At 40.6% G+C, this 26,519-nt stretch overlaps 1 protein-coding gene and 1 non-coding gene across 3 annotated transcripts in view; both read right to left on the reverse strand.

The window, feature by feature from the left end:
- Positions 1-412: 412 nt before the first annotated feature.
- Positions 413-26,519, reverse strand: part of MAML2 (mastermind like transcriptional coactivator 2) — a 344,880-nt gene continuing 318,773 nt past the window's right edge. Inside the window, exons 3-5 of one of the 2 annotated variants that reach the window (XM_055320598.1) lie at positions 14,808-15,011; positions 8,980-9,094; positions 413-4,737 (exon numbers count right to left, since the gene is read on the reverse strand). In XM_055320598.1, the coding sequence (XP_055176573.1) occupies positions 3,722-4,737; positions 8,980-9,094; positions 14,808-15,011 (1,335 nt within the window). In that variant the 3' untranslated portion in view covers positions 413-3,721. The remainder of the gene's footprint in view (positions 4,738-8,979; positions 9,095-14,807; positions 15,012-26,519) is intronic. The other variant, XM_055320599.1, reaches the window with a different exon arrangement.
- LOC129506865 (small nucleolar RNA SNORA11) lies at positions 19,091-19,220 on the reverse strand. Its single transcript, XR_008663892.1, has one exon. It is a non-coding gene; the product is annotated as a small nucleolar RNA SNORA11 (small nucleolar RNA).

The following is a 26,519-nucleotide window of genomic DNA, read 5'->3' on the forward strand; positions in this document are numbered from 1 at the left end:
AGATTAAAAATAATGTTATTTGAGTTTTTTTGCAGTTAATTTTCCATTTAGCTTTGAAAAAAATCAGAATTTTATAGTTGAAAAGGACTATAGAGCTATTTCAGCCCCATGCTCTCATTTTGGGGTGAGGAAACACAGTTACAGAGAAACATAAAATGTAAATAGGTAAAATGTTTAAGAATTTGAACTGCCTTTGGCAACCACAGGGTGGGAAGAAGTGGAGCTCCTGGGTTATTCGTACTTGCTTTTATTCTCTCATCTCTTCTCTCAAGTCTATTTCCATGGGTACACACTAGGATTCATAGGTAATTTTAGAATTGCACAGTTCTTCCTCTTAATTTGTTTGTATTTTATTTATTTTTGTCGATGTTTTCATTTGTTTACTATTGAACTTTCCAGAGTCAGTGACAGCGACCATATAAAATGTCAATTTTATTATTGCTCCATTAATAACATGAATAAAAAGGATAATGCCACACATCTTTCTGGCAGAGGGGGAAGGGACAATGAAACCCCAGCAACATATTTCAACAAGGGAGCAAGAACATTTGATGAGAAGTGCTCCCATTGCCTCCTCCCATCTTTTTTTTAACCTCTTTGACTCTCAAGAAGGAATGTCTAAATAGGCTCAGTGAGGCTGTGTTTACCTGGCCCCCAGTTCACTCAGACTGGCCCAAACAGTCGCCCAGGCAAAGGCCCACCATGCCTGAGCACTAGAGAGTGTTTATTCAGTAGTAGTGCTGTGCATATATATAGGATTTTAATACAAACCTTCTAAGTGAACTCAAAGAACATTGAAAGGAGACAAGACAGCATTTTACTAGTAGGAGAAGCTTCCCAGAGAATCAATCTGCCCATCACTATTAGTAGTTCTCAGAACTTCCGGTGATAATAGCAACAATATTGTCAGTGACTGAAAGTCTGATTTCATACAAGAGAACCACTTCTGAAGTTTTAAAAACTATTTTTTAACACGTGAAATTACATACAATACAAAATACTTGTTTTACAACTTAAAATCTTTACAGTTATGGGTACAGTTACAGTAATGCAAGTAATATTAGTGCGTTCACTTAGAGCAAGGTTATTTATCTTCATTGGGCTTAACACAAAGCCAAGAATGACTTATTTGCCTAAACTGCTTTCTAGCCTTTGAATAAAAAAAAAAGAAAAAGAAAAATGACTTCTACCTCCTGTATGTCAGAATGATAAACAATGCCAACAATTAAGTAGTCCAATATCTCTATAAATGGGAGATTGGATTCCAATAGTTTTTATGTTGTAAATCTTAAAGTTTTGGCTACATTCTGTCTATCAAATTGTCATTATCTCAGCTTTCAGGAAAATTTTGTCATCTTTGGTAACAGGCTGCCCCAAAACAGAAACTATAGACTACACCATTTTTTTTCCCAAAGAATCCTGTATTTTAATGAATAGCTGAATAAATAGACATTAATTATGAAATTCACATTAAGATAGAAGAAAATCCAAACATTCTGATTGCTTTATCTCTTAAATTTGATAGCTACTACAAAACATACTATTTATGTTAGGATAAAAGTAAACTGAATCACAAGAGTGTAACTAGGAAGTGCTGGCAAATATATACAGTAACATGGAGGAGTCATAAAATAAAAGTGTTTATATGTACATTTTTTTTCCTTTTTTGCATGGAGAAACACTGTTTTATAAAATGGGAAAACACACAGTAGACCACATGCAACAATAACCAATACAATGTGCACAGCAGTATAATCAAATAAGACACAAGAACTATGGGTTTAAAAAATAATTTGGGAGTGGAAAAAAAATTGAAACCTGGAATGCTTTCTTATTGAGGTTTCAGAATATAAATTTGTCTAACAAGCCTCTTGATAGTTTTCAAAAGTTCCCACTTGACCTCTTATGGTGTAAGTGTAGAGCTAAAAATAAACCATCATATTATACAAAACTTTGTATATTAGCATACAAAAGGTAACAATTTACTTTTTGTATAAAATATAACCTTTTGATAGTATATTTATTTCACATATGTATAAATATAACCCAAAGAATATGTTTTAAGTCTTTCTACCAAAATATTCTTTACAAAAGTTTACAAAACAAGTAATTTATTCATATATACAACCTAGCACAGGAAAGATTCTGGGCCAGTGACGTTGGTATTATGTAAAAGAAAGAGTGCTTCTAGACGTTTTAAAGATTGAGCGGGCTTTGCAGAACTCTCAAAATATCATCTTTTTAGAACATACATTTAAAGAGTTCTTAAACAAGTTCAGTTAAATTACATTTGATAATTGAATCTGTGGGCATACAACTAAAAAGGCTGAAGATAACCTAGGTTCTTCCGTAATGAGGAAAATGATAGTGATGCTTTGTATCCCTTCCAAATCAGCACACATCCTCCCCATTTTACAGCTGATCTGTGTGTGGGCACTGTGGTGATGTGACTCAAGGGAAACTCTTTCTTTGATACAGTGCTCAGCCCTGAAGGCGAGAAGCTGATATGCAGTGTCCATCTAGAATGTGCTAAATATATATCACATCAGGGAGCAAAGAATGAATCCATTGCTACTGGAATAGATCAAGTTCTATTTAGCTGATTACCCAATATGCCCCAATTGGGACAGATTGTTTTCTCTCTCAATTATGCTTTCCTTCAAACCCTATGAAACAGATTTGTACCCAACCATACCCACCATTTCTTGTCCTGATCTTCTGTTTCTTATCTCCAATCCAAACAAGATACCTTTTTTTACCTCAGTTTTCTTACAAATCAATCTCTGGCCATCAAGGGAAGCAGGGAAGACAAGGCTCTACTTCACTCAGCATGGGAACTAACCAGCAGGCATCATTGCAATAAGCAACATCCCAAGTTATTTGTGCCTGGATAAATCTCCCTCGTAGCAATGTCCAGTGGGATGTTTTCTTTTTTAAATAGTAAAATCTGATGTCGACAAGTATGCCCTAATATTTCAGTATGATTAGGACAATTTGTGATTGTATCTAAGACTTGGAAATGGATTCAGAAACTGGTTGTGGAAGCCCAAATAAAATTGGATAGCTCTGCTATCTTGTTTCCTCACTAGACACAGCATGTTGCTAAAGTATGGCATATGGGGGAAAACTGACAAAGTGAGAGGTGAATCTGGGGGAGAAATTCTATGATCCACTGGATGTCTCTAGTTTCTCTGGCTTTCCTCTACTTAGGAGACTGGTTCCTCCAAACAAACTTACAACATTTCAGCTTACCCTGGAAGTTTCAGGAAAACTAAATGAAAAGATAGAGTGGGAAGATAAAAACCACAGTTATATCTGTTAGAGCAAATTCAGGAATTTGTTGCTTGTTGCTTGGAATTAGTGCCTCCGGATGACATGGGGTTTAACAAGCTACAATCTCTATCACTTTTCTCTCAGGGAGGAAAGGAGCTTGGGAAGCCTATTTTACATAACTAATTACACATCAACATCAGTTCTGTTTGGGTAAACTGAATACTGTGTCCTGGAGTTTAGATGGGGAAAAGTGATCCCAATATTTTACTTTCAGGTTTGAGATTTAAAACAAGCATGTGAACCAAGCACTACAGTTTTCTGCTTCCACATTTAAGCCAAGGCATCTTCACGCGGTCCAACTAAAAGTCAAGAGTTTGGCCTTTCCAGAGTCCTTGTAAAATACTGCCTTTTAGTGCGTGGAGTTTGTTAACTGTCTCCCTGTTCTTCTTTAGGAATTGTTTCCCAAGATTTCATCAAGATTGATGTCTTTCATCCAGTCATCGTTACCAGGCTCTGTCTTCAATAAAGAATCAATGAAATCAGCGTCACTATTGAGGGCAGGGCCCATGTTATCAGTTTGCTGGTTGAGAAAGTCAAAAGCTAAGTCACTGCCATGGTCAGTTCCTTGAAAAGCCCTGGAACTTTGGTTGGGTGAAGGAAAATTGCTCGAGGTCAGGGATGGCGGCTGGCTCATGCCTGTCCTCGACTGGCTCAACCCTGTTCCTGACTGGTTCAAATTAGGCAACATTTGTGTGCTTAGCTGATTGGGTCTGAGATTTAGACTTCTGAGTGGACCCATGGTTTGTTCATTTAATGTCTGGCTCATTTGGTTCATGGGTCTCATTTGCACTGCTGGTGTTAACTGATTAGAGGGAGCCACTGCCCTCTGGGGAAACTGCTGGCTGCCTACTGCCTGTTGCAGTGACTGGTTTGGAGTATAGGCTGCAGGTGTACCCGTGGGGAAGCGGACTGCTGTGGACTTCAGAGCTTCCTGTTGTTTGGTGGTTGCTTCTTGAGAGGCCCAGTTTGGTGCTGTTGTGCTGGACGTGATCATCACATTTGATGTTCTCTGTGCTGGCACGCTTGCCATGCTATGGGTTAAATTTGGTCTTAATTGTTGTGAATTGCTAACAGGTCCTGCTCCAAAAGTGGCCACGCTATTATTATTACTTGCTCCTAAAGTAGGGGGCCGTGGCATCAGAGGGTTGTTTTGATTTGCTATCAGTTGGTTTGGGTTTCTCTGTTGGGTCAACTGGTTGACTCCTGAAGTGACGCTGTATGTACCAGGTTGGCTGCAAGGCAGATTTCCATACATCCCCATATTCTGAACTGCTGTGGGTAATGATGGTACTCTTGTCCCATGGGAAGTAGACAGGAGGCTGGAGTTCGGAGTCAAAATGGTATGTGTGGAAACTGGGTTTGCCAACGCCTGGTTGGAGTTTAAACTTACTGTTGATGAGCCACCTAAGAAAAAGAAGATATTTATATTAGTTTACAGCCATAGGTTATCTCCTTTTTTAGAGCAATTTGCAATAACTTATCAGTTCTGAAGCTGTTTTCAGGTGTAAGAACAAATAAAGAGAAATAATCATCACAGCATTTTGTATAAAAGAAGTAAGACAGCTTCTGGAAAGAAGTATCATCTAGGTCATCCCTTAGTCAAGAGTCTACATGTCATAGAAAGAAGGCTACAATAAAATGGATCTAGTTTTTAGGTTTTACTTTCTTTTTCTTCTGGAGTCATGATAGTTAATCTTTCTTTTTTAAAAAAGATTTTTATTTATTCATAAGAGACACAGAGAGAGGCAGAGACACAGGCAGAGGGAGAAGCAGGCTCCATGCAGGGAGCCTGATGCAGGACTTGATCCCAGGACTCTGGAATCATGACCTGAGCCAAAGGCAGACGCTCAACCACTGACCCATCCAGGTGCCCCTCTTTCTTTCATTTTGAATTACCTTTACTCTGTTTCAAGACTGAAGACTACAATTTTGATGAACCAGCTGTCGTGAAATCCATGCTACTGGTTACCCCGTGTCCAAATAAAAAAGTGTGGATGAATCCTATACATGGCTACTAGATTAATATTCCAAACCTATGGCCTTGAAAATCATGTCCAGTTATTCATCCGCATCACCCCTATTCAAGGGGCTTCCATGTGTGGCCCCCAAAGGTCCAAAGGGTCAATTCCCATCTCTTTAAACATCTGGAACTCAAGGTGTCCATGCTCCAGTGATGATTTCTATGTGGAAAACCCTCTACTCCAAGAGGTTTAGTTACTATTGCATCGTTATCCATATACCATGAGCCACATTTTTATTCATGCTATTTCCCTATCATATGATGCCCTTCTTAACTGGTCAAGCCCTACTTTTTCTTCAAAGCCCAGGCCAAGGTCTAAGCCCCTCACTGAGCTTTGCCTGATATTCCAGACTGCTCTTTCCAGCAGGATTTGCTCTTTGATGTTTTCATTTAGCACTTTGCTTTTGTATTGGGAAATCTATGGAACCTCAAAGTGGAACCATCAATCATAGGCTGCCAAATAGGGAGGCTCACCATATCAAATAGCAATTAATCAGCACTTTAAAATCTTCCTGATTTAGGCAGGTGAAAGTCATCATGGGAAGACATCTTGAGAAGCAAAATGGAATACCAGAAAGATAAAAATAAGCGTCCAGTAGATTATTAAGTTCCATAGGGGAAAATATTTTTGCTTCATTTGTTCACTGTCGTATTCTCTTAGTGGATGATGCAAAGTAGGTATTCAATTAATATCGAATGAATGAGGGATCCCTGGGTGGCGCAGCGGTTTGGCGCCTGCCTTTGGCCCAGGGCGGATCCTGGAGACCCGGGATCGAATCCCACATCGGGCTCCCGGTGCATGGAGCCTGCTTCTCCCTCTGCCTGTGTCTCTGCCTCTCTCTCTCTGTGACTATCATAAATAAAAAAAATTAAAAAAAAAATATTTAAAAAAAAAAAAAAAAAAAATATCGAATGAATGAGTAAATTAGATATGCAAATATATAATTTGGAAAAAGGTCTTCTTTCAAAGTACTCTCCCTGCACAGATACAGGGAATCTCCGAGAATCAGAAGTACTAAGAAACAAGAATTAGACACACATAGAAACATCAAAACAGCTCTGTATGAGAAGAACATGGCTGTAGTTGTAGCCCTAGGGAACCCCCCCTGGCTTGGGGAGAGCTAGCATGGCACACAGCCTGATAGACTGAAATCCTTGCTATCTGTTTTTAAATGCCTCCCACTAGACTACATACCCATAGAAGGCAAGAGCAGTCTCTTGTATCTCCTTGTATGTCCAGACTGAGCACAGACCCTTGCACCAGTAGGGTAGTAAGAGTTTGATAAAGAGGGATCAGAGTCACACAGGAGATGCTTGAATGGTAGGGAATTGACACACAGCTGATGATGGTAAACAACACCATCTTGGGATCTAAAGGTTTCACCATAAGGGAATGGACACTATGAAACTGCTACGAGAAAACATTTAGAGGTTTTAAAAAGTCATTCGCTCTAGGTACCCTCTGTTTTGACAATATGCCCTGAGTAGGTTTATGAAGAGAGCAAATAGTTTTAAACAACCACAGTAGAGAGAATTTCCATAAAGATCATGGATATCGATCAGTTCATATTTGAACATTCCTAATAGGTGGTAAAAATTATACCATGTGCTTTTCATACATCATTCCTGATATTAACATCTGGACAAGGTGATCATTACTGCACTGAGATTAAAGTAAAAAATGATAAAAAAGTTTGTGCTGTGCTTGTTGCTTATTTCATCCTCAGAAGACATGGGAAGTATGATGCTCTCGAGTAGTGGCTCTTACCCACTTGGGGCAGCAATTGGTTGCCAAGGATCCCTCCCTTAAGAAGATCCCCATTTGCACTGTGAAAGTGGCTTGCCAGTGCCTATGAAGTAGCCATCCTCCCTGTTGCCTTAGAAACGGGCCCCTGATTTTGCAACAATGTGCCCAGCTGAAAAATCACATTTCCCAAACTTCCTCAATGATGGAGGGGTCCACATGAATAAATTCCAGCTAAAGGTAGAAGTTATTAGGTGTGGGTCTAAGAAATCTATTTTTTAAAAAAGACTTTAGGTATTTGAGAGAGAGAGGGCTCACAAGCAGGGGGAGCAGCAGAGGGAGAGGGAGAAGCAGGTTCCCTGCTGAGCAGGGAGCCTGATGCGGGTCTTAATTTGTCTCTTATGAGCCCAAAAGTGGTGACAAGAGGATTGGGCTTAATGCAAATTCCAAGAGGGAGGAATGACTGGGATCATGACCTGTGATCATGACCTGAGCTGAAGGCAGATGCTTTACCAATCGAGCCACCCAGGCGCCCCTCAAGAAACCTATTTTGAAAAGAGATTCTGACTCATTTGGGAAGACATTCTCCCTTTTCCCTTCTTTTGCTGTTCTATCTGGAATACTGATGTGAAGGATGGCAGTGTGGTGGTCACAAGGCAACCTTTAGGGTGGAAGGTGCATGTTAAAGAAGGTGGAGCAGAAAGACAAAAGAAGCCTGGATCCCTGACAACACAGTACAGCCACAACATCAGGCTGAGACTGCTATCCTTGAGATTTTCTTTTCTATGAATGGGAAAGAAAAGCCCAAACATCCACTGTGAATTTTGTATATTTCAAAGGGCTCCTAGCCTCCCCTAAACCTACTGATGATAGGCCATGGTGCAAGAACCATGTTCCAAATGAACCTCCACCTTGTCTTTCAGCCACGTTGAGGACAGAATCAAATAGAGAATCCAGTTTTCGGCCTGAGACAAAGTAATCTTAGAGAGTGGAATGTATACATCCCATTCCTAATTTTAGTGGCGAGAGGCAGTCCGGTACATTTGAAAGAGTTTAAATACATTAGAACAACATAGTTATAGCTAAGCACAACAGGACCAGAAAATATTTTAAAAACAGGAATACTCCTAGCCCTTCCTTTTTTAGGGGCTCTTCTGTATGGCTTTGTGGATGGATGAAGGTAACAGATAAATCAGGGAGAACTTGGAAAAATAGAGGATAAACTTAATTTACATGAGAAAGTGCAGAAAGGTACTAAACAGAAGGCAGGGATAGTCTAGGTTAGGTCTGGGAGAAGTTCCTTTAGGGTTCAGAGATTAGGAGGAGAGAGATTTTAGAGGTAATGCCTACTACCCATGTAATGTTGAGTGTCCTACTAAAAAGCTTTACTTTGGATCTTAAATGCAATCAGCCTATGAGTTTTTGAGAGACTTCATAAAGATGTCATTTGCTTTCCAATGATGTCTTGGTGTCAGGACTATCTGTCTCTTATAAGCCCAAAAGTGGAGACAAGATTGGGCTTAATGCAAATTCCAAGAGGGAAGAATGTCTGCTTACCTTACATGATTTGAGTCAGGATACCTTGCTGGGAGAAGAATGGTCAAACTAAGAAGTTAGAAAAAATTTAAACTCTCTTGAGCTCTCAGAGGTAATTTGGAGGGCAGTAAAATAGGTGAATGTGAATAGAGAGAGGACAAGAATCAGCAAGAAAGGACTAAAAACACTCAACTTCAGTCTTGATCTGAAAGTTAAATGGGAACTAGTGCAAGATTTAAGAAAGATGTGACATTTCCATATGAGGCAGGGAGAGGAGGAAATGTTAAAAACTGAAGTTTTTTTTCTTCTGCAGTTATGATTTTTACTGATTTTTAAGGACACTCACCAGAATACTGAGCAGCAGTCGGCTGCATACTGCCCGCGCTTCTTCTTTGGTCTTTGTAATCTGGGGGTGGCCTTGTCAAATGTCTATTTATCTGATCCTGTGGAGCTATTTTCTCCTGGAAAACACAAATGAAAACATATTAAGTGGCATGCTCACTTACCCACTTGTAAACATTTATAGACTGTCATTTAAAAAAATAAGACGGTGAGAACAATTTTATAGCAATAGTTGCAAATCATGGACTTTATTTACTATACTAGTCTTACTTCAGAGACAGGTCTTTTCAATTTCAATGAATTTCCTGCCTGGAAGTATAATTTTTACCACTCTTTAACTCTCAGCATGTGTTTTGAGTCTAGGAGCTAATCTCATTTTATTTTGCAATTAGATTTCAGTGAGAGCTAAATTCCTGTGATTTTTTTTAAGATTTTATTTATTTATTCATTCATTCATGAGAGACACACACACAGAGAGAGAGAGAGAGAGAGAGGCAGAGGGAGAAGCAGACTCCATGCAGGGAGCCTGACGTGGGACTAGATCCTGGGTCTACAGGATCACGCCCTGGGCTGAAGGTAGCACTAAACTGCTGAGCCACCTGGGCTGCTCCAATTCCTGTGATTTTTGAGATGGTGTTTCTAGTTCTATTTTGCAGCACACCTGATATGCTTTGGTACCTATGATTTAATTCTGGTCCCACAGAGTGTGGAAGGAATAGGAGTAGCGTTGCCAAAGAAAATACAGGACACTTGGGAATTCTGTATTTTTATTTGTTAAATCTGGTAACCCTACCTAGGAGGAGATGTCAGGAGATAACCTATCAGGGACTGGTAGGGGCATTATATGCATATTACCTCATTTTCCCCGTCTCAAACAACCCATGACGATAGGTGTGATTATTCCTACTTAATAGATGAAGAAATAGAAGCTTCCTTAGGCCAAGTAACTCGCCAAAGATCAGAGTGGTGGAACAGAAACGAATCCTGAGTCAAAGACTCTGGCTCTTTCCCTGCCACACAATACAACACTTGCTTTTTTGTTTCTCTGTGCCCCATTCCCAAAGCACAGAAGTCTCCCAGGCCTCCTTCTTTTCTTCCTTCTGGAATCAGCCACCTTTAGTTCTCTAGAGTAAGCCAGTTTGGGATCTAAAAGAGGAAATAGGTACATTCTTTTTATATTGTCAATGCCTTTAGCCAAAGGTCGCCAGGAACGCATATACTGGGTTTATTACTCATTGAAGTAAAGGAGACATCATGGAGGACTACGGGGTATCTCAGTACTATAGCATTAGAAAGAACCTATCATAGGATTTGGGTGCTGATTGGGTGATATAGGGAGGGTCCAAGGAAGCAAGATTGTTCCTTGATTGTTCCAGATTGTAAGCTGTCAAAGTGAGGTTGATTCCATCATTGAGTCAAGCAGTAGCTGTTGCTCATTTAGCAAAAGGGAGGCTTGGTATTTTGTGGGTTACAGAGTGACCTTGTATCTGTATTTAGATAAAATTATGAAGTGGCTTTATTTTATCATGGTCTCAGAGTAATCCCATCTGAAGTTGGTATTCTATAAGATTGTTTATGTCTGACAAAAACCAAATGGCCTGGCTGTGAGTGTCCAATCAGTTCTGGAAGTTAGGGACTACTTTTTTTCTTTCTCAGTATGGGTCAGGAAGTTTTTAGAATTGCTTTACTGCAACTTTGTATGCACCCCAAAGCAACCTCCATTTTCAAAGATCAGTTATGTTTAACTGACACAGGTAGACAGAGAACAATATAATTCTAGAAAAGTTAATAAATAGAAAACTTTGTAAGATTTTTTTTTATTTTAATTTTTTTATTTTATGATAGTCACACAGGGAGAGAGAGAGAGGCAGAGACATAGGCAGAGGGAGAAGCAGGCTCCATGCACCAGGAGCCTGACATGGGATTCGATCCCGGGTCTCCAGGATCGCGCCCTGGGCCAAAGGCAGGCGCCAAACCGCTGCGCCACCCAGGAATCCCCTAGAAAACTTTGTAAAGATAGATGGATAAATTAGATGGATGTCAAATGTGCACTGGCTACCTCAGATCCCACTTAAATCATGTATTTCTCAATTTCCTGAGCTTTCTAACTAGAACAAATCTATGAAGAAAAAAAAATGCCCTTAAAACAACAAACCAAGTTCAAATTCTTGTTTCTAAGAAAAAAAAAATTGAAAAACTCGCAGGGGTTTTGGGCCATCAAGTAATTCATGTAAAACACAATTTTGATGAGCTAAGTGTAAATGAATCAGAAACATATGGATTACATTTCTTTTAAATATGGGTTGACAAATTAAGGAAAAAAGTGGTTGGTGAAAGTCTTTATGGTTTTGCCCAAACCCTAAATGTTTCAGAAACAGCTTGAGATGTTCCATGAACCCAAATGTGGTGATGTTCAACCATTCCTGTTGTAAACTATTGTGCAAGCTGACAGTTTTGATTTTTTTGCCAAGCATGGGACCTTCTGAATTCTTCTCTTTTTCAAAAACATCTATCATTTTTTCTTATGTAACTAGGTGTTTCTGCTGTTTATATATACATATATATATATTAAATTTTTGTTTATTTATTCACGAGAGACAGAGAGAGAGAGGCAGAAACACAGGCAGAGGGAGAAGTAGGCTCCCTCCAGGGAGCCCGATGTGGGAGTCAAACCCGGAACTCCAGGATCACGCCCTGAGCCAAAGACAGACGCTCAACCTCTGAGCCACCCAGGCATCCCTCTGCTGTTTATATTGCAGAAAACAGGGTTTGTGAATATGTGTGTGTGTGTGTGTGTGTGTGTGTCTCTCTTTACACACGCACACACAGAAGACAGCATCAGGCCCTTGGTTCCTGATTAAAGACTAGATCTCAAATCTGAACTTATTTTTATATATATTTAATCTACTTACTGACTTTATTTCCCTGAAGGCTAAATTAGGTTGTCCAAAGAGTTAACAATACATCTCTAGAAACTTTAGTTTCTTGAACTACTTGTTTACAGATTAATTACTTTCAATGGCCTTGCCTATGGACTATCATGGAACTGCCATGTTGTCACTTGAGTCTGAGGAATAGCAAAGACCAGATTCCAACATGGAAAGCAGATTGCTCCCATTCCCATTCTATGCAAGAGGATGACACTCCCATTCTGTGTAAGTGTAATCTCAGGCCATCCCTGAGACTACTTCTGTGCAACCTGAAATTTAACTTATCAGCTAATGTTTTATGATCTTGGACCCAATAATTCAACCCGATCACTTGGACCTGAAAACCTATAATAGAAGTAATCTCTGTTGACTGACCTGTCCTGCTTCAGTTTTGCCATCTCAAAATGTGAACTGTAGATACTTCTAGGACCTTCCTAGTACTCCAATTGTAAGGACTAATCCTTTACCTCTGTGAAAGCTTGGCATGGTGCCTGGCACACAGAAGGTGCACAAAATGTGTTGGTTATTATGATGCCCACAGTGTTACATACTACTCATCTCCTGTTGTGCTTCATTGGTGGGAGTAAGGATAACGCACTTTCATGAGAAAATGTCTCTATTTAGGCGCCTTTCTGGCCTTGCCAACTGACTGGAAATGACTACAAAGCATATGCTAATGTAAAGCCGTATCAAAGACTGTTTCTTCCTGGATATGCTAAAAAGCACAGGCACTCTCAATGGTGTCCAAACAAAGAGAAATGTGAATGGTTTATAAAAATCACAAAAACAGCAATTCCATTCTCATTCACCTCTCACAGCTTATGCCACTGCCCTTTGCACCTGTCCCAGTGGTGACTCAACTGGGGCCCAATGAGAGTTAGGCCACTGCCAGGACTCGACCCTCCTGGCAGGTTTCCTTGCCTTTTAATCAGAACTGAAAAATCCATAAATTCAACCTCTGCATGTTATAATTCAGCACACTAGAGGTACTGATGGGAATAATGAGAGTGTGCCGAATCTTGGATTGTATGTTTTTCTCTCCTACTGCCCTTGTTTCTGAGCTATTTGGTTGGCGAAGATCAAAAGAAGAGAGGGGATTGGTGGGACAGCTAGAGTTTTCATAACTTACACATAACTTTTAGAAGAAATTGGTTGTGTCACTTTGTGATCCTGTTAGTGGCACTCCTCCACCTATACCTTAGGGCAGTACTCCAGGTCACCCGTAAATTTGTTGCTTTCTATTCCTTATTCATTTCTCACTATTTTTCACCTGCTCTAGACTCCAAAGTTATTCCATTTGTCATTCCTTAAAAATAATGATTATGTTACTATTTACACTTTTCATTGTGTATCAAATATTTCAGAATATAATCTCAAGCCCACAAACAAATATACCTCTGGGCTATAACTTTTGTTGTCTTACCCCTCTTCACCTGGAATGGAGGACCTTACTTACTCTATCCATCAGAATCCTACAGTGTTCAAGGTCAAAGTCAAAGTCAAATTTTACCTCTTCTGGGAGACTCTTTAATCTCCCCGGGCTGATTTTATCTTTCTTCCATTACATTTTCCCTTACTCTGTTCATACTTTGTTGTAATGCAAATCTGAGTCTGGTGTTTCCTTGTTTAAAATCCTTTAAGTCCTCTCCATCGGTTTTTAAGACGATGTAATTTATCAAGCTCTATCCACTGGCCTCTCCTCTCTGGCCTCCTTGCCTATTACTTCCTTATCCTCTACCTCCATATACTACATCATATGTAGTGTACGTTACTGTCTCTGAGTCTTTGAATCTGCTGGTTCTTCTGGCCTGAACACCTGCCTCCTCTCTCCCCCTCACATTTCAGATCTTCAGTAGACATAACTTCCTCTCTGAGACCATTTCTAGCATTTAATCACATGCCTTACAATTGCCTATTTATTTGACATCCCTGTGGGCTCTGAGCTCCTTAAGGACAGAGACTGGGTCTATCTTATTTATAGCTGTTTTCTCACTGTAAATCAGTTAATATTTACTGAATGAATTATAGCACTTATCACAGCCTAGATTTCAAGACTTTGATGACAAAGCTCTTTAAGCACCAAAATTTTTAAATTTGTTTTTCACATTTTTGGGTACCTTGCCTCTATGGAACCTCAACCTGGAGATGACTAACTCTGCCCCCACCCTTTTTTTCATTTGGGCCAAATCATCTGAAGGGAGAGAATGAAACTTGGAGAGGAGGCTTCGTGTTTGGAGGCAGGAAGTGCTTGGACCAGGGCCTGAGTGTATGTCCCAGGACATGGACGAGAGAGCAGATGAACAGTGAGGCAGGGCTGATGCCTGAGTCCTGCTGGTGAAATAACCACCTTGCCTTTCTTTAAGATCATTTAACTATGGCTAAAGCTGGAACTATCTCTTCAATTTTCTTTACAAACATCCCTCATTCTGAGATGCTTTATTTTGGAATGCCAAATCTTAAGTTTTGAAACTCCATGCTGGCTTTATACTACTGTTGTTGAAATTCCTTTTATCTCTAAAGTCAGTTTAGATTCCAGCTGATTTAAGTTCTGTCCACTATTTCTGCCCATCAGGGCTGCAGCACAAAAATGTCTCCTTTTGCCTGATTCAAATGCCTATGTTGGTGGTTCTTAACATTCCTGGGCTGGGCAGGGCTGGGTAGGTGGGGTGCCATGCATTCCAACTGTCCAGCAGCTGGTAAATCAAGTAGGTGGTTGTTTTGTTTTGTTTTCCTGCAGTGCTTTAACTTAGGTATACAATTAGCTTCACTTCCAGCCAAGACACTCTTGTTGCTATCACCTCAGTAGGCATGGATCAAAGGGCAGTGAACAGAAAGGGGAAATAATGAATTCCCACTGGTAGGCCAATAGGAACATGCAGTAGAAATGAGGAGAAAGTTTTACCGCATCAACCAGCATCTGCTGCTGGAGGAGAAGGTGTTGCTTCTGCTCCATGATCTGCCTCTGTAGAGTCTGTTTCTTTCCCATCAACTGCTGATTCAACAGTGATTGCTGGGAGTTCATGTAACCACTTCCGGTGTTTGGATTTGAGCAGGGGTTGGGACTTGGACTGGGGCCTGTGTTCTGGCCTACCACAGAGTGTTGATCCTAAAGAAGAGAAAGGGGTGGGGTGGGGGGAAGCTACTGTGAATTAAAAGAAGAAAAATGTAGCACAAAGATCATAAGCTTAGATTCCGAACATTTTTTCATCTTGTTAAGATCAAACATGGTTAAATGGGTTGAAGATCAGAGAATTGCTTTTTAAATGTAGGAGGAATAAATGCACATTACAGCAACCAAAGCAGCTGGGTTAATGACATTAGGGCACTGGAAAAGCTCCCATATGACTCTGATGGTGGAACCTCCACATTCCAGAAGGTGTTTATGGAACCTCAAAGAAAACGACCATAAAAACATATGGCAAACCTCTCAATTGCTCAGGAACAAACACATCATAAAGTAACAAGTTCTTCCTTTTCCTTAAAGTTAGCACATATCATTGCTGATCCTGCAACAAAAATTATGTTTCAGTGCATATGTTTAAACGTTGAATAACAACTTTGGTCAGAAGGGGCCCAGCTTTCAGTGATAAGTCGGGAAGGCCTGTGAGTTTCTGTTTTGGAAACTTGGAAGGGACTTCACTTTTCAGAGACTTGTCAGTTTTGCTCCCTGGTCAGTAAGTCAGGAATTCCAATCTATCTATCAATCAGCAAAAGAACACCAAACCAACAATGATAAAGTATTGATAAAAAACTCAACATTGTATATTAGTAATATTGGATATCAGTGAATTGCCATTATAACTCCAAGGCTCTACCAATTTTAAGGCACTGACATGTCAGGACCTTGTAGAGAAGAAAGCTTAAACCTAGCAAAATGTTTTCATGAGTTCCCAATGATGTGTTTAGGCTTGTACACTGTTGGATTTACAAGAAAATTCTAGCTGTACACATTGTTGGGGATACAAGAACTCTTCCCACCTTGAAGAATGTATCTAATTAAGGAAGAAATCGCATGCTTACATAGAAAAATAGAAGAAAATACAGAATCAAGTCTTAGATATGATACAAGTACAAAGTCAAAGGTTCCTCACACTTTGATGATATTCACTGGGGAAACCAATGCTCTGGACTTGCTCCAGAAATTCTGAGGCTATAGACTGGGTCCCTGGTCAGGTAATTCTACTACTACTACCAAATCTACTCATTGGTTCAGGGTATGCTCTTTGAGAAACATTGGATTATGGGAGCAATAAAATCCATTCTCCATCTGGACTGTGTGAAATTACAAGAGATTAAAAAGATAAGGCAACTCTCATGATGCTTCATAAGCAGTCATACATACTCTATTTGTGAAAAGTCTCTTCCCTTTTATCTCATTTTTTTTTCTTTAGCTATCTACTAAACTAAAAAAAAAAAAAATGCTACCAGTCCACAGCCTGGAGAAACAGGAAGTGTGGCCTTGTGTCTGTAGTCTCTGGGGCTACAGAGCTCACCAAATACCTCAAAAGCAAAGGGATACAAAATAATCCTAAAGATGCCCAGGCACTGAGCCTTATTACAGGCCAGGCACTGTCCTCAACGTGTCACATGATTTACCACATTGAATCCTCCCAACGAAATGATGAGCAACAACTAGTAGCATCATCTGAAATTTGCAGATGAGAAACTGAACTCAGACATCACCCAGATGGAAGACTGGGAGCCAGGTCTGCCTGACTCCAGAATTCTATTTCTCAATCACCATACCTATTGTCTCTCAGTTAAGATGAGAAGTGTTGAGGGAAAAAGATGCTTCTACTTTTGGGCTGTGCAAACCCACCTGCCCATGGAGCACGTGTGGATTGAGCACATTCTGCAGAGATGAGTACCCTCCAACAGGCATGTGGAAGGGAGTGTGTTGGGGAGAAGGGCAGGCTGTAGGGTCTGGGAGGGGGGCGGTCCTCCTCACCAGTTAACTAAAAATAACGGGAGCTCTGAGGCAGGCGCATCCTCCATGTGGCTTTAAATAGCCATCCTCCAACACCTCTGCACACAATGCCCAGTCAGTTCTCTCCAAGTTAAATCCATCTTGGTTCTTGGAGAAGCAAGTTCACCCCTACATGTCCTACAAGCCACTAGAGATGTGGGCATGGTCACACAGTACACAAGATCATGAGCTCTGCAGATAAGCCTGCCTCAAGTCGTATCCCAGTTTCGGCACTTATTAGCTGTGTGATCTCAGAGAAGTTAATTTACCTCTATAAGCCTCAGTATCCTTATCTGTAAAATGGGCACCAGAACAGTACTGACTCCATGAGGTCCCTGTGAGAATGAGAGGAAATAATACAATGCCAATAATACTAAGCACAGAAGTACCACTTAATAAGGACAGCTGCTCATAATTGTTAGAGTTATTTCAACACACAGGAGCAAGAGTCTGTTTTGTTTGTTTACTGGGAAGTAAGGGAGATAGGCCTTCCAGATTGCACAAAGCTGTTCTGTGTGGACTCTATCAGAAATGCAGAGGTTTCCATTACATTGTGGAGAGTGAGCTACTGATGGGCCCAGAGAATGATCTTCATCCTCCTACCTGGAGATGTCGGAAGAGGAGCGGAGAGCCATTCTCTGATGGAAAGTCCTTTGGAGGATGCTGCTTTCATCCAGGGTTAAAGGCTTGGTTCAGGGCCCTAAGACTTTGTTTTTTTCTGTGCTTGCTTTTATTTCTTAATATCCGATTATTTATTAATAGAGCAGACAATATGCATTGACTAAGTATTACACCTTAATTTCTTCATTTGTAAAGTAGAAGTAATTACATTAATGACATAAAATTAAATCAGATGAAATTTAGAGCAGTTCTAGGCACTCTGTAGGTACTTGATTAAATTTTAGCAATTAATATTTTTCTTATTTATTATTTTGTAAATGGCAGAGATACCATTGTTTGTGGCAGCCCCGATGGCCCGGTGGTTTGGCGCCACCTTCGGCCCCGGGTGTGATCCTGGAGACCCGGGATTAGGTCCCATGTTGGGCTCCCTACATGGAGCCTGCTTCTCCCTCTGCCTGTGTCTCTGCCTGTCTCTCTCTCTCTCTGTGTCTGTCATGATTAAATAAATACAATCTTAAAAAAAATTTTTTTTTGTGAAGATGCTTACACTATAAGTGTACCTGGATCATAGATGTGGCGTGTTTTGCTCCCATAATATTTTATTTTACCTTTTTTAAAAATTTTGCAACGTTAATGTAAGACTGATAGCAAAAACATGAAAACAGGACAAAAGCACACAATGAACACAGGAAGGGCAAAGCCAGTTTCATCTTGCGTGCCATCCTGGATAAGCAGGTAGAAGCTGCCCAGAGTACTGTGGTAAGAAGGGATCTGAGGAGGTACTCTAGTATGGTGAGTTTTGGATCTAGTTTTGTATCATAACTGTTGGATCCAGGAGAAGTTGTTGTTCTTCTTGTCCTGGCAGCATTTCTGGTCTGGAGGGTGGAGCTGGTGTTGGCCACACCACTGGTGCCACTGCTAATACCAGCTCTCCAAGCAGCTCTCCTGTTGGCATGGTTGCCATTCAAAATGTACTGATGGTATCTGGCCCAGGAGCCAAGAGAATCCTAGCCCAGCGACTGCTAAAATCTCTGTCATCCTACCAGGTCAGAAGCTACACCCATATGTCATCCCAGCTCCAACCATCCAATCAGAGCTTCATCCTCAGTGTTCTTCTGGGCCCTCATCTTCGCCCTGGCATGTGCCTCAGCCATTTCCACATCTATTGCCTTGAATGAATCATCCACAGCCTCCAATAAATGAGCCTTCCACTTCTGGGGATCTCAGTCCTGATTCTGGGTGATGAATCTCAGCATGTTCATCTTGCTGGTCTTGTGGAGGGCTCACAGGCCCTAGAGGAATTCATAGTTGGGTGGGCTGCTACTGGGAATCTTCTTATTCCAGGTATCTCAGTGTGAGAGGATGATAAACATTTGCTTCCAGCCAGGCAGATCTGTTGTTGCACCACTGGCTCCAGGCGGCCCCTTTCCAGTCCCAGTGCTGTAGCCCAGTTCCTGCACAGGGTGGGGGATAGGGGTGGGCTGTCTTGGACCTCACCCATGCCTCAACTCCCAGGGTTTCTGCCTCCAGGATTGAGACCTACAAAGCCTTAGGCTGTTGGTCCTATCCAGAAGACATGTGGAGATACAAGGTGGGACACGTGTAGGGTATCTGTTCATAGGAAGGCCACACATTTTGTGCCTCTTGTCACAACAAACCCAGATTCCTCTTGGGTGTGTTATAAACAGAGGAGCCATTTCTTCAGGCTCCCTGCTCTGAGCACACCCCATGCTCCCATCATATTTTAAACACAAACTTTGCCCTCCAGTGGGCCACCGTTCCCACTATTTCTTATTTTATTATATCTGCCCATTTCCCTCATTTCTATTACTTGCCTGGTTCATGTAGGCATTTGAGGTTAAGAACTCTGGCTTGAGGGATCCCTGGGTGGCGCAGCAGTTTGGCGCCTGCCTTTGGCCCAGGGCGCGATCCTGGAGACCCGGGATCGAATCCCATATCGGGCTCCCGGTGCATGGAGCCTGCCTCTCCCTCTGCCTGTGTCTCTGCCTCTCTCTCTCTCTGTGTGACTATCATAAATAAATAAAAATTTAAAAAAAAATTAAAAAAAAAAAAGAACTCTGGCTTGGGGACACCTGGGTGGCTCAGAGGTTGAGCCTTTGACTCAGGGCATGATCCCGTGGTCCTGGGATGGAGTCTCACATCAGGCTCCCTGTATGGAGTCTGCTTCTCCCTCTGCCTCGTTCTCTGCCCCACCCCCTCTCTGTCTCAAATAATAAATAAATAAATAAATAAATAAATAAATAAATCTTTAAAAATCCTTAAAAAAAAGATCTCTGGCTTATAGTTGATCTAGGAGTCTAAGATACACACATCACATCCCCACGTACATCCTCACTCAAAGTTACTGCAGTAAATAGCATGCATAACAATTTCCATTAGGTGGTATGATATCTACTGGTGCTTTAAGATTAAAATCTAGATCTTCTGGAGTTCTGGGATCAAGTCCCACATCGGGCTCCCTGTGAGGAGCCTGCTTCTCCCTCTGCTTATGTCTCTGCCTCTGTCTGTGTCTCTCACGATAAATAACATCTTTAAAAATAAAATAAAATAAAATCCACATCTTCTAATGCCTAATCTAGTGCATTAGTAATTAGTGCACCTATGCATCCATCCATCCATTAATGAAGTCAACAATTTTATTGAATATCTATTATATGCTAGGCAGTTTTCTATTTTCTGGAGATTAAAAAAATTATTTAGAAAGAAAAAATGAAGAGAAAGAGGTGGGCAGAGTGCTTAGCATTGGCAAAATTGGTGAACTTCAAAATAATTCCCAGGGAAATTTGGAAACCTAGCCTCCTCTAAAATTTATAAAAGATCTGCATACCAAGAAAATGTAACTCTCTTTCTCTCTCTAATCAAACAGATGGACTGTGCTAAATTTAGTTTCATTCCTTCACAATACCAAAGCATATAAATAAGAGATAAGCTCTCTTTTGGAATTTTGTACAGGGTTTTTAAGCCTTGTAGCTTCTGGCCAATGGGCTTTACCACATACTCTGCCATATACATTCTTTCATGTCAGGACTGAAGTAATAGTTGGCTGCTGCTACATTTTTTTTACCCTTATGTTAGCTATGAAACATGAAACACCTTCTTACACAGGCTTGCTGTCATTGCCAAGATGTTGTGCAAACCTTATTACATAAAATATTTTGAAAGAAAAATCTGCTCTGATGCGTTGGCTTTGATTTGCATATTCAGCCTCACTCTTTGCCTTCCATTCAGCCCATGGAGAACCTGGCCTAATAGAAATCAATCTCTTTCTATTTCAACACTCATTGTCTCCTTAGAGCTTGTGAAGACACAAGCTTAGGATGGCACATCCTAAGCCTGTAGATGAAAGAAAGAGTGTGTGTGTGTGTGTGTGTGTGTGTGTGTATGTGTGTGTGATTGCAAATGAATTAGGTCATTTCTATCAATGCAGTCTTTTACATGACAGAAAACCCAGTTTTCTAGAGAAACTAGAGTTAAAGGCTGATTTGGCAGCTAAAAAAGCCATATGATTGGTTAAAATCATGAACTTTAATGATCTTTCATTTTATGTGTGTGTGTATTTTCTCTTTCTACCAATAAAATTACAGTATTTGATGCTAACCTACAAAATAGGCTTCTGATCCTATCCTCCTGGATTGATATAAATTTGCATTTAATATGCACTTACAGTTTTTCACATTTGTGTGTGTGTATGTGTATGTATGAGAGTTTAAAGTCCTGTTATAGTATTAGTAGTTAAGCCACTGAGTTAGAGTAGTATGCCAGTGCTGAGATATGGTTAAAGCTTCTTGATCCTTCTTTTAATCCAGCACGGGACGGCCAGGCCAATGAAAGCATATCTGTATTCTTCTAATAAAGTTCTGCCAATAATTAAGCTATGTCTTTAGAATTACTACCTTCACTCTACCTGATTCAGTTATTCAACAAATATTTGTTGAGCATCTACTATGCATTATGCATTCTTCTAGGCCTTGGGGATCAGAGTCCATGCAACCTATTGAAAAACCCTGCAGCTTGTCTATACTTTGAAGTTCTCTATCTGGGATACTTACAGAAAATCTATCTTCCAGAATGGTCTCAAGGATGTTAGAAAATCATTGGTACATCATATGTGTGATCACCAAACCTGTCTGCCAAAGGCAAACATGCTCATGAGTAAATGGCAGTATGTAAGGTTGATTTACATTCACAGGAAGCTGGAAGCATGTTTTAATGCATGGAAAACATGGTAAAGGAATGTGTTCCCAAATTTGTTATTTGTTGACTTAGTATCTTATTCATGGATTTGTATGGGAAGCACTAATTCAGGAAGGAGGTAAACTATGTCTATAAGATCTGATAGAAAATTAAGGAGACACTTGAAATCTTGTAAATGGGCACCCTTTTCTTTAGGGGGCAAAATACTTCTTCCTGTTATTAACTCTATTTCTCTTAAAGCCAGGTTGAAGTCCTTTTGGAAAAATGTCCAAATTCTACAATTAGAAATAAATTCCCCTATTCTAGCCCTAGGAGCTCATTCACCAAAGCCTCTTCTTTAAAATTTCAGGGATAAAAATTTAAAGAGACTGTATAAAAGAAGTCTTGAGGGGCATCTGGTGGCTTAGTGGTTGAGCATCTGCCTTTGGCTCAGGCTGTGATCCGGGGTCCTGGGATTGAATCCCACATCAAGCTCCTTGCAGGCAGCCTGCTTCTCCCTCTGCCTATGTCTCTGTCTCTCTCTGTGTGTCTCTTATGAATAAATAAATAAAATAAATAAAATCTTAAAAAAAAAAAGTCTTGTAACTCTTAGTACTAAACATCAGAGGACAGGTCGGGCCACTGGGTCTTACTTTGCTAAAATGTCTATATATGCTACGTCACACTTATATGTAAGAGATCTTTTAAAAAGATGTTAACTAATAAATGCTGTGATTACCTCTTTCTTTCATTTAGTGGAATGCAAAGGCTCTGTCAAGCAGGATTGATTTCAGCAAAAGGTAGAATAGGGTCCAATTAGACATGTCCTAAAGCAGCAAAGAAAAATATCCCTGGTTTCATTGAAGTATGTTGAAATATTAAGACTCATTGATGTTAGCCATTTTTACTGTTAAAATAGTTTTGTGGACTGAAAGTGTGACAGTTTCACAAAGCAAGCAAAGTTACTAGGCGAGTATTCTCTTAATATTGAAAAAAATAACACTCTTAAAAATATTTGTCTTCTTTTGGGCATCTGGGTAAAATGGCTCTCTGTTTTTCTTACTTTGGAAGGGGGATATATAATGATCTTTTTCCCCTACAAAAAATGAAGTAATGTATGCTACTTGGGATCCATGAGAGAATTTTGGCGTGGGATGACTGCCCTTTCTTTTTCTTGGCTTCCAGAGCTAGGCATCTGCAATTTGCAAAACAAATTCAAGATAAAGTACCCAGCTGGGCAAGTTTGTACAGCAGATCTCATAAACTGGTTTGCTATTCAATCAATCTTTCTCCCTCCCCCCTGACTTCTCTCTTTCCCTCTTCTTTCCCTGTCTCAATGAACTAACTGCTCAATTGTTCCTCTAGGCTATTCATCTTCTGAACTGTCTACTTATGAAGCCATTTATCTATCTCTGTGCCTGAGAAACAAGTTGCCTTAACTGCTGCAGAGTCCCCGCAAGCTGGCAGCCCCACTAAGTTATTCATTTGGGGCACAGACAGTGAGGTGGCTGTGTGTGGCTAAAATAATTGAACAGTTCTTGTTTGACACAGCAACAATGACAAGGATGACAACAACAACAACAAAACAATATCCAGGAAACTGTCCAGGAAATAACTTTCAAACTGAAAGTTTGAAGACTCCTGTCCTCAGGCTGCCTGTCTTCCATTTCTTTTCTTCTTTTTTATGTTGAAAGATTTTATTTATTTAATCATGAGAGACAGAGAGAGCGAGAGAGAGAGAGAGAGAGAGAGAGAGAGAGAGAGGAGGGAGAGAGAGAAAAAGGCAGAGACACAGGCAGAGGGAGAAGCAGGCGCCATGCAGGGAGCCTGATGTGGGACTCAATCCCGGGATTCCAGGATCATGCCCTGGGCCGAAGGCAGATGCTTAACTGCTGAGCCACCCAGGGATCCCCCCCACCGTCTTCCATTTCAAGGGCCGGTAAACTGTGGCATGACTAGACAAACCCAGGTTGTCACCTTTTTTGGTAAACACAGTTCTACTGAACACAGCTGTGCACATGCATTCACACGACCACAAAAGAGTGAAGAGCTTTGAAGGAGACCTTGTAGCTCACAGAGCCTAAAATATTTACTATCTGGCCCTTAATGGAAAAAGTTTTCTGACCCTTGCTCTATTTGGCTGTGCCGGCCATGGAATACTGATACAAAATTGATAAAATGCCTTAAAAAAAGTAGCCAGCAGTCCTCAGAAGGGACTGGCAAGTGGGGTATGAGAAATAGCTATCACAAGATCTGTTTACACCCACCCTCCATGCCAGCAACCATTACAAACTGAGTGAACTGAAAAGCAACAGATCTTTCACCTGACTTCATCTCTACAGATGAAGACACTGCCCAGAAAGGTTAACAAAAATGACCTGTATGAGGTCAGAGACCTAACTAAAAGATGAAGAACACATAATCCAAGTCCAGGAAAACATCTTGAGAGAACCATGGAAGAAAATCTATGTGCTTAAGAGGACTGTAGCTTGTCTGATGGAACTAGCTTGTTGGGGGTAAGGGGTGGGGTGGGCAAAATGTGGAAAGGTGGTGTATGCAAACACAGAACTTTGGATTCGGATTAGTATTGTCCTTTGTCCTTTGCAATTATGAAGAGTATGCTTTTTCTTTCCATTTAATAGAGCATTTTTCTTTGCATGCTCAGAACCTTTTCCTTTCCCCTGCAGGGAGATCCTGATCATGTATTTATAATCTGCTTGATTCAAATGATTAGGATGAATTTTGTGGTCACTGTAGAATTCATCCTTCAGATGTTACCTAATTTTCAAGTCACCAGGACACTGTATCTATTCTTAGCCTCTGGGGTGGACACTTATTATGGGTTGGCACAGAAGACCAGTTCCATGAGCGAGGCAGCAGCATTTAGGTGGGAGAGTGGCCAGGAACAAAACGTCAGTGGGTCAGGGTGGAGTGGGAAGAGTTTGGTAACTCAGGGGAAGGAATGAGAAGTTTTTCTTAAAAGAGAAACTCTTCAACATTAGAAGGGCTCTTTGTGGCAGACCTGAAGTTTCTGCTCTGTAAGTTAGCTTTTAGCTTTCTGTCCCTAGAGCAGCGGTTTCCAACTTTTCTTTGGATAACACTGCTTTTTGAGGGTTTCACAAAGCTATGGACTCTCACAAGCATACATATAACTAACAATTTTGTCTACATTTTCAGGGAGTTTACAACTTTTCTAAACATCCACAGACCATCCATTGACCTCAGGTTGAGAACTCCATCTCCAACCGCTCAAATGTTCATGTTTATGAAAGTAATGAAATGATTTTCCACTTGGATACGTCCTCTATACTGCATTCCCAGCTTAAAACTATCCATGGCTCCTCTTCGCCTTTGGAATTAAGTCCTAGCTCCTGATAATGTTGTGTAAGGCCCTCTGTGATCTAGCCTCTGTACTTTTCTCCAGTTTCACCTCTCAACACATACTTTCTTCGCTCTATCCTAGCGTGATACTAACCTACTTGTAATTCTTCAAACTCACAGAGCTTCTTCTCCTCTTCACATTTTTGCATTTGCTCAAAATATCTCTGCCTGGAGCCCTCTTCCCTGCTCCTTCCTACCTCGGAATCACTTATTCTTTCTAGGCTCAGTTCAAATGTCATTTTTCATGAAATCTTCTCTGGCCTCCCAGCTTTGTTCAGTGGCCCTTTTCTGTGCTTCCATTAACAGTTGGTATTGGCTCATTAGAGATCATTTTTTACTCTGTTCCACAACTCTTGTTTGCTTATATCTTCCTCCCATTAGAAGGGCTTGGAAGGCTGGGATGTTCATTTTGTTTTTCCCAGTATACGGCAGACCCTCCATACATGCCTTTTTTTTTCTTTTTTAATAACTAAATACATAGGTAAATGAAGGAGCCGTATAAAGTAGAAAAAGGGGTCAGAACTTTCTGCTGTCAGGCACACGGGATCAAAATGCTAGCTCTTTTCTTTAATTTTTTTTGTTTATGATAGTCACAGAGAGAGAGAGGCAGAGACACAGGCAGAGGGAGAAGCAGGCTCCATGCACCAGGAGCCCGACGTGGGATTCGATCCCGGGTCTCCAGGATGGCGACCTGGGCCTAAGGCAGGCGCCAAACCACTGCGCCACCCAGGGATCCCAATGCTAGCTCTTTTCAAAGGCAAAATGCAATGTAGGACAGAGAGGCAAATGTTTAGCAACACTGTTAAATCCAGTGTTGGTTTTGTGAATGTACCACTTTAGAATGGCCCACAGCATAAAGGATGTTTAAGAAAGGAAAAGAGTTAGTGGTGAGTGATGGTGGAGAACATGATGATGATGATGATGGGTAGTAGATACATTGGAAGCAGAAAGAAGGCACATCACTGAAATACTATGTCTACCAATAGTTATCTTTTTTTTTTTAGTTATCATTTTTTGAAAGCTATGTACCAGGCCCTGTGTTGAGGGCTTGACACATATTATCTCATTTAATCTCCTCAATAATTGTTTAAATTATGATTCCCATTTTAAGATGAGGAGCTAGGTTAAGAAATTTGTCTTTTTTGGGACACCTGGGTGGCTCAGTGGTTGAGTGTCTGCCTTTGGCTCAGGACCTGATCCCGGGTCCTGGGATGGAGTTCAACATTGGGTTCCCTGCAGGGAGCCTGCTTCTCCTTCTGTCTATGTCTCTGCCTCTTTCTCTGTGTCTCTCATGAATAAATAAAATCTTAAAAAAGAAAGAAATTTGTCTTTTTTTTTAAACATATGCCCTTAAAATGCAAAGAACATTAAAGGCTTACTAAGACAAGGTAATTGGCAAAATATTTTAAAAATATCCCTCTGTTCTAAGAGCAATTTGAGTGGGTAGGCAAC

This window comes from Nyctereutes procyonoides, unplaced genomic scaffold, assembly GCF_905146905.1.
Source record: "Nyctereutes procyonoides isolate TBG_1078 unplaced genomic scaffold, NYPRO_anot_genome, whole genome shotgun sequence".
NCBI lineage: Eukaryota > Metazoa > Chordata > Mammalia > Carnivora > Canidae > Nyctereutes > Nyctereutes procyonoides.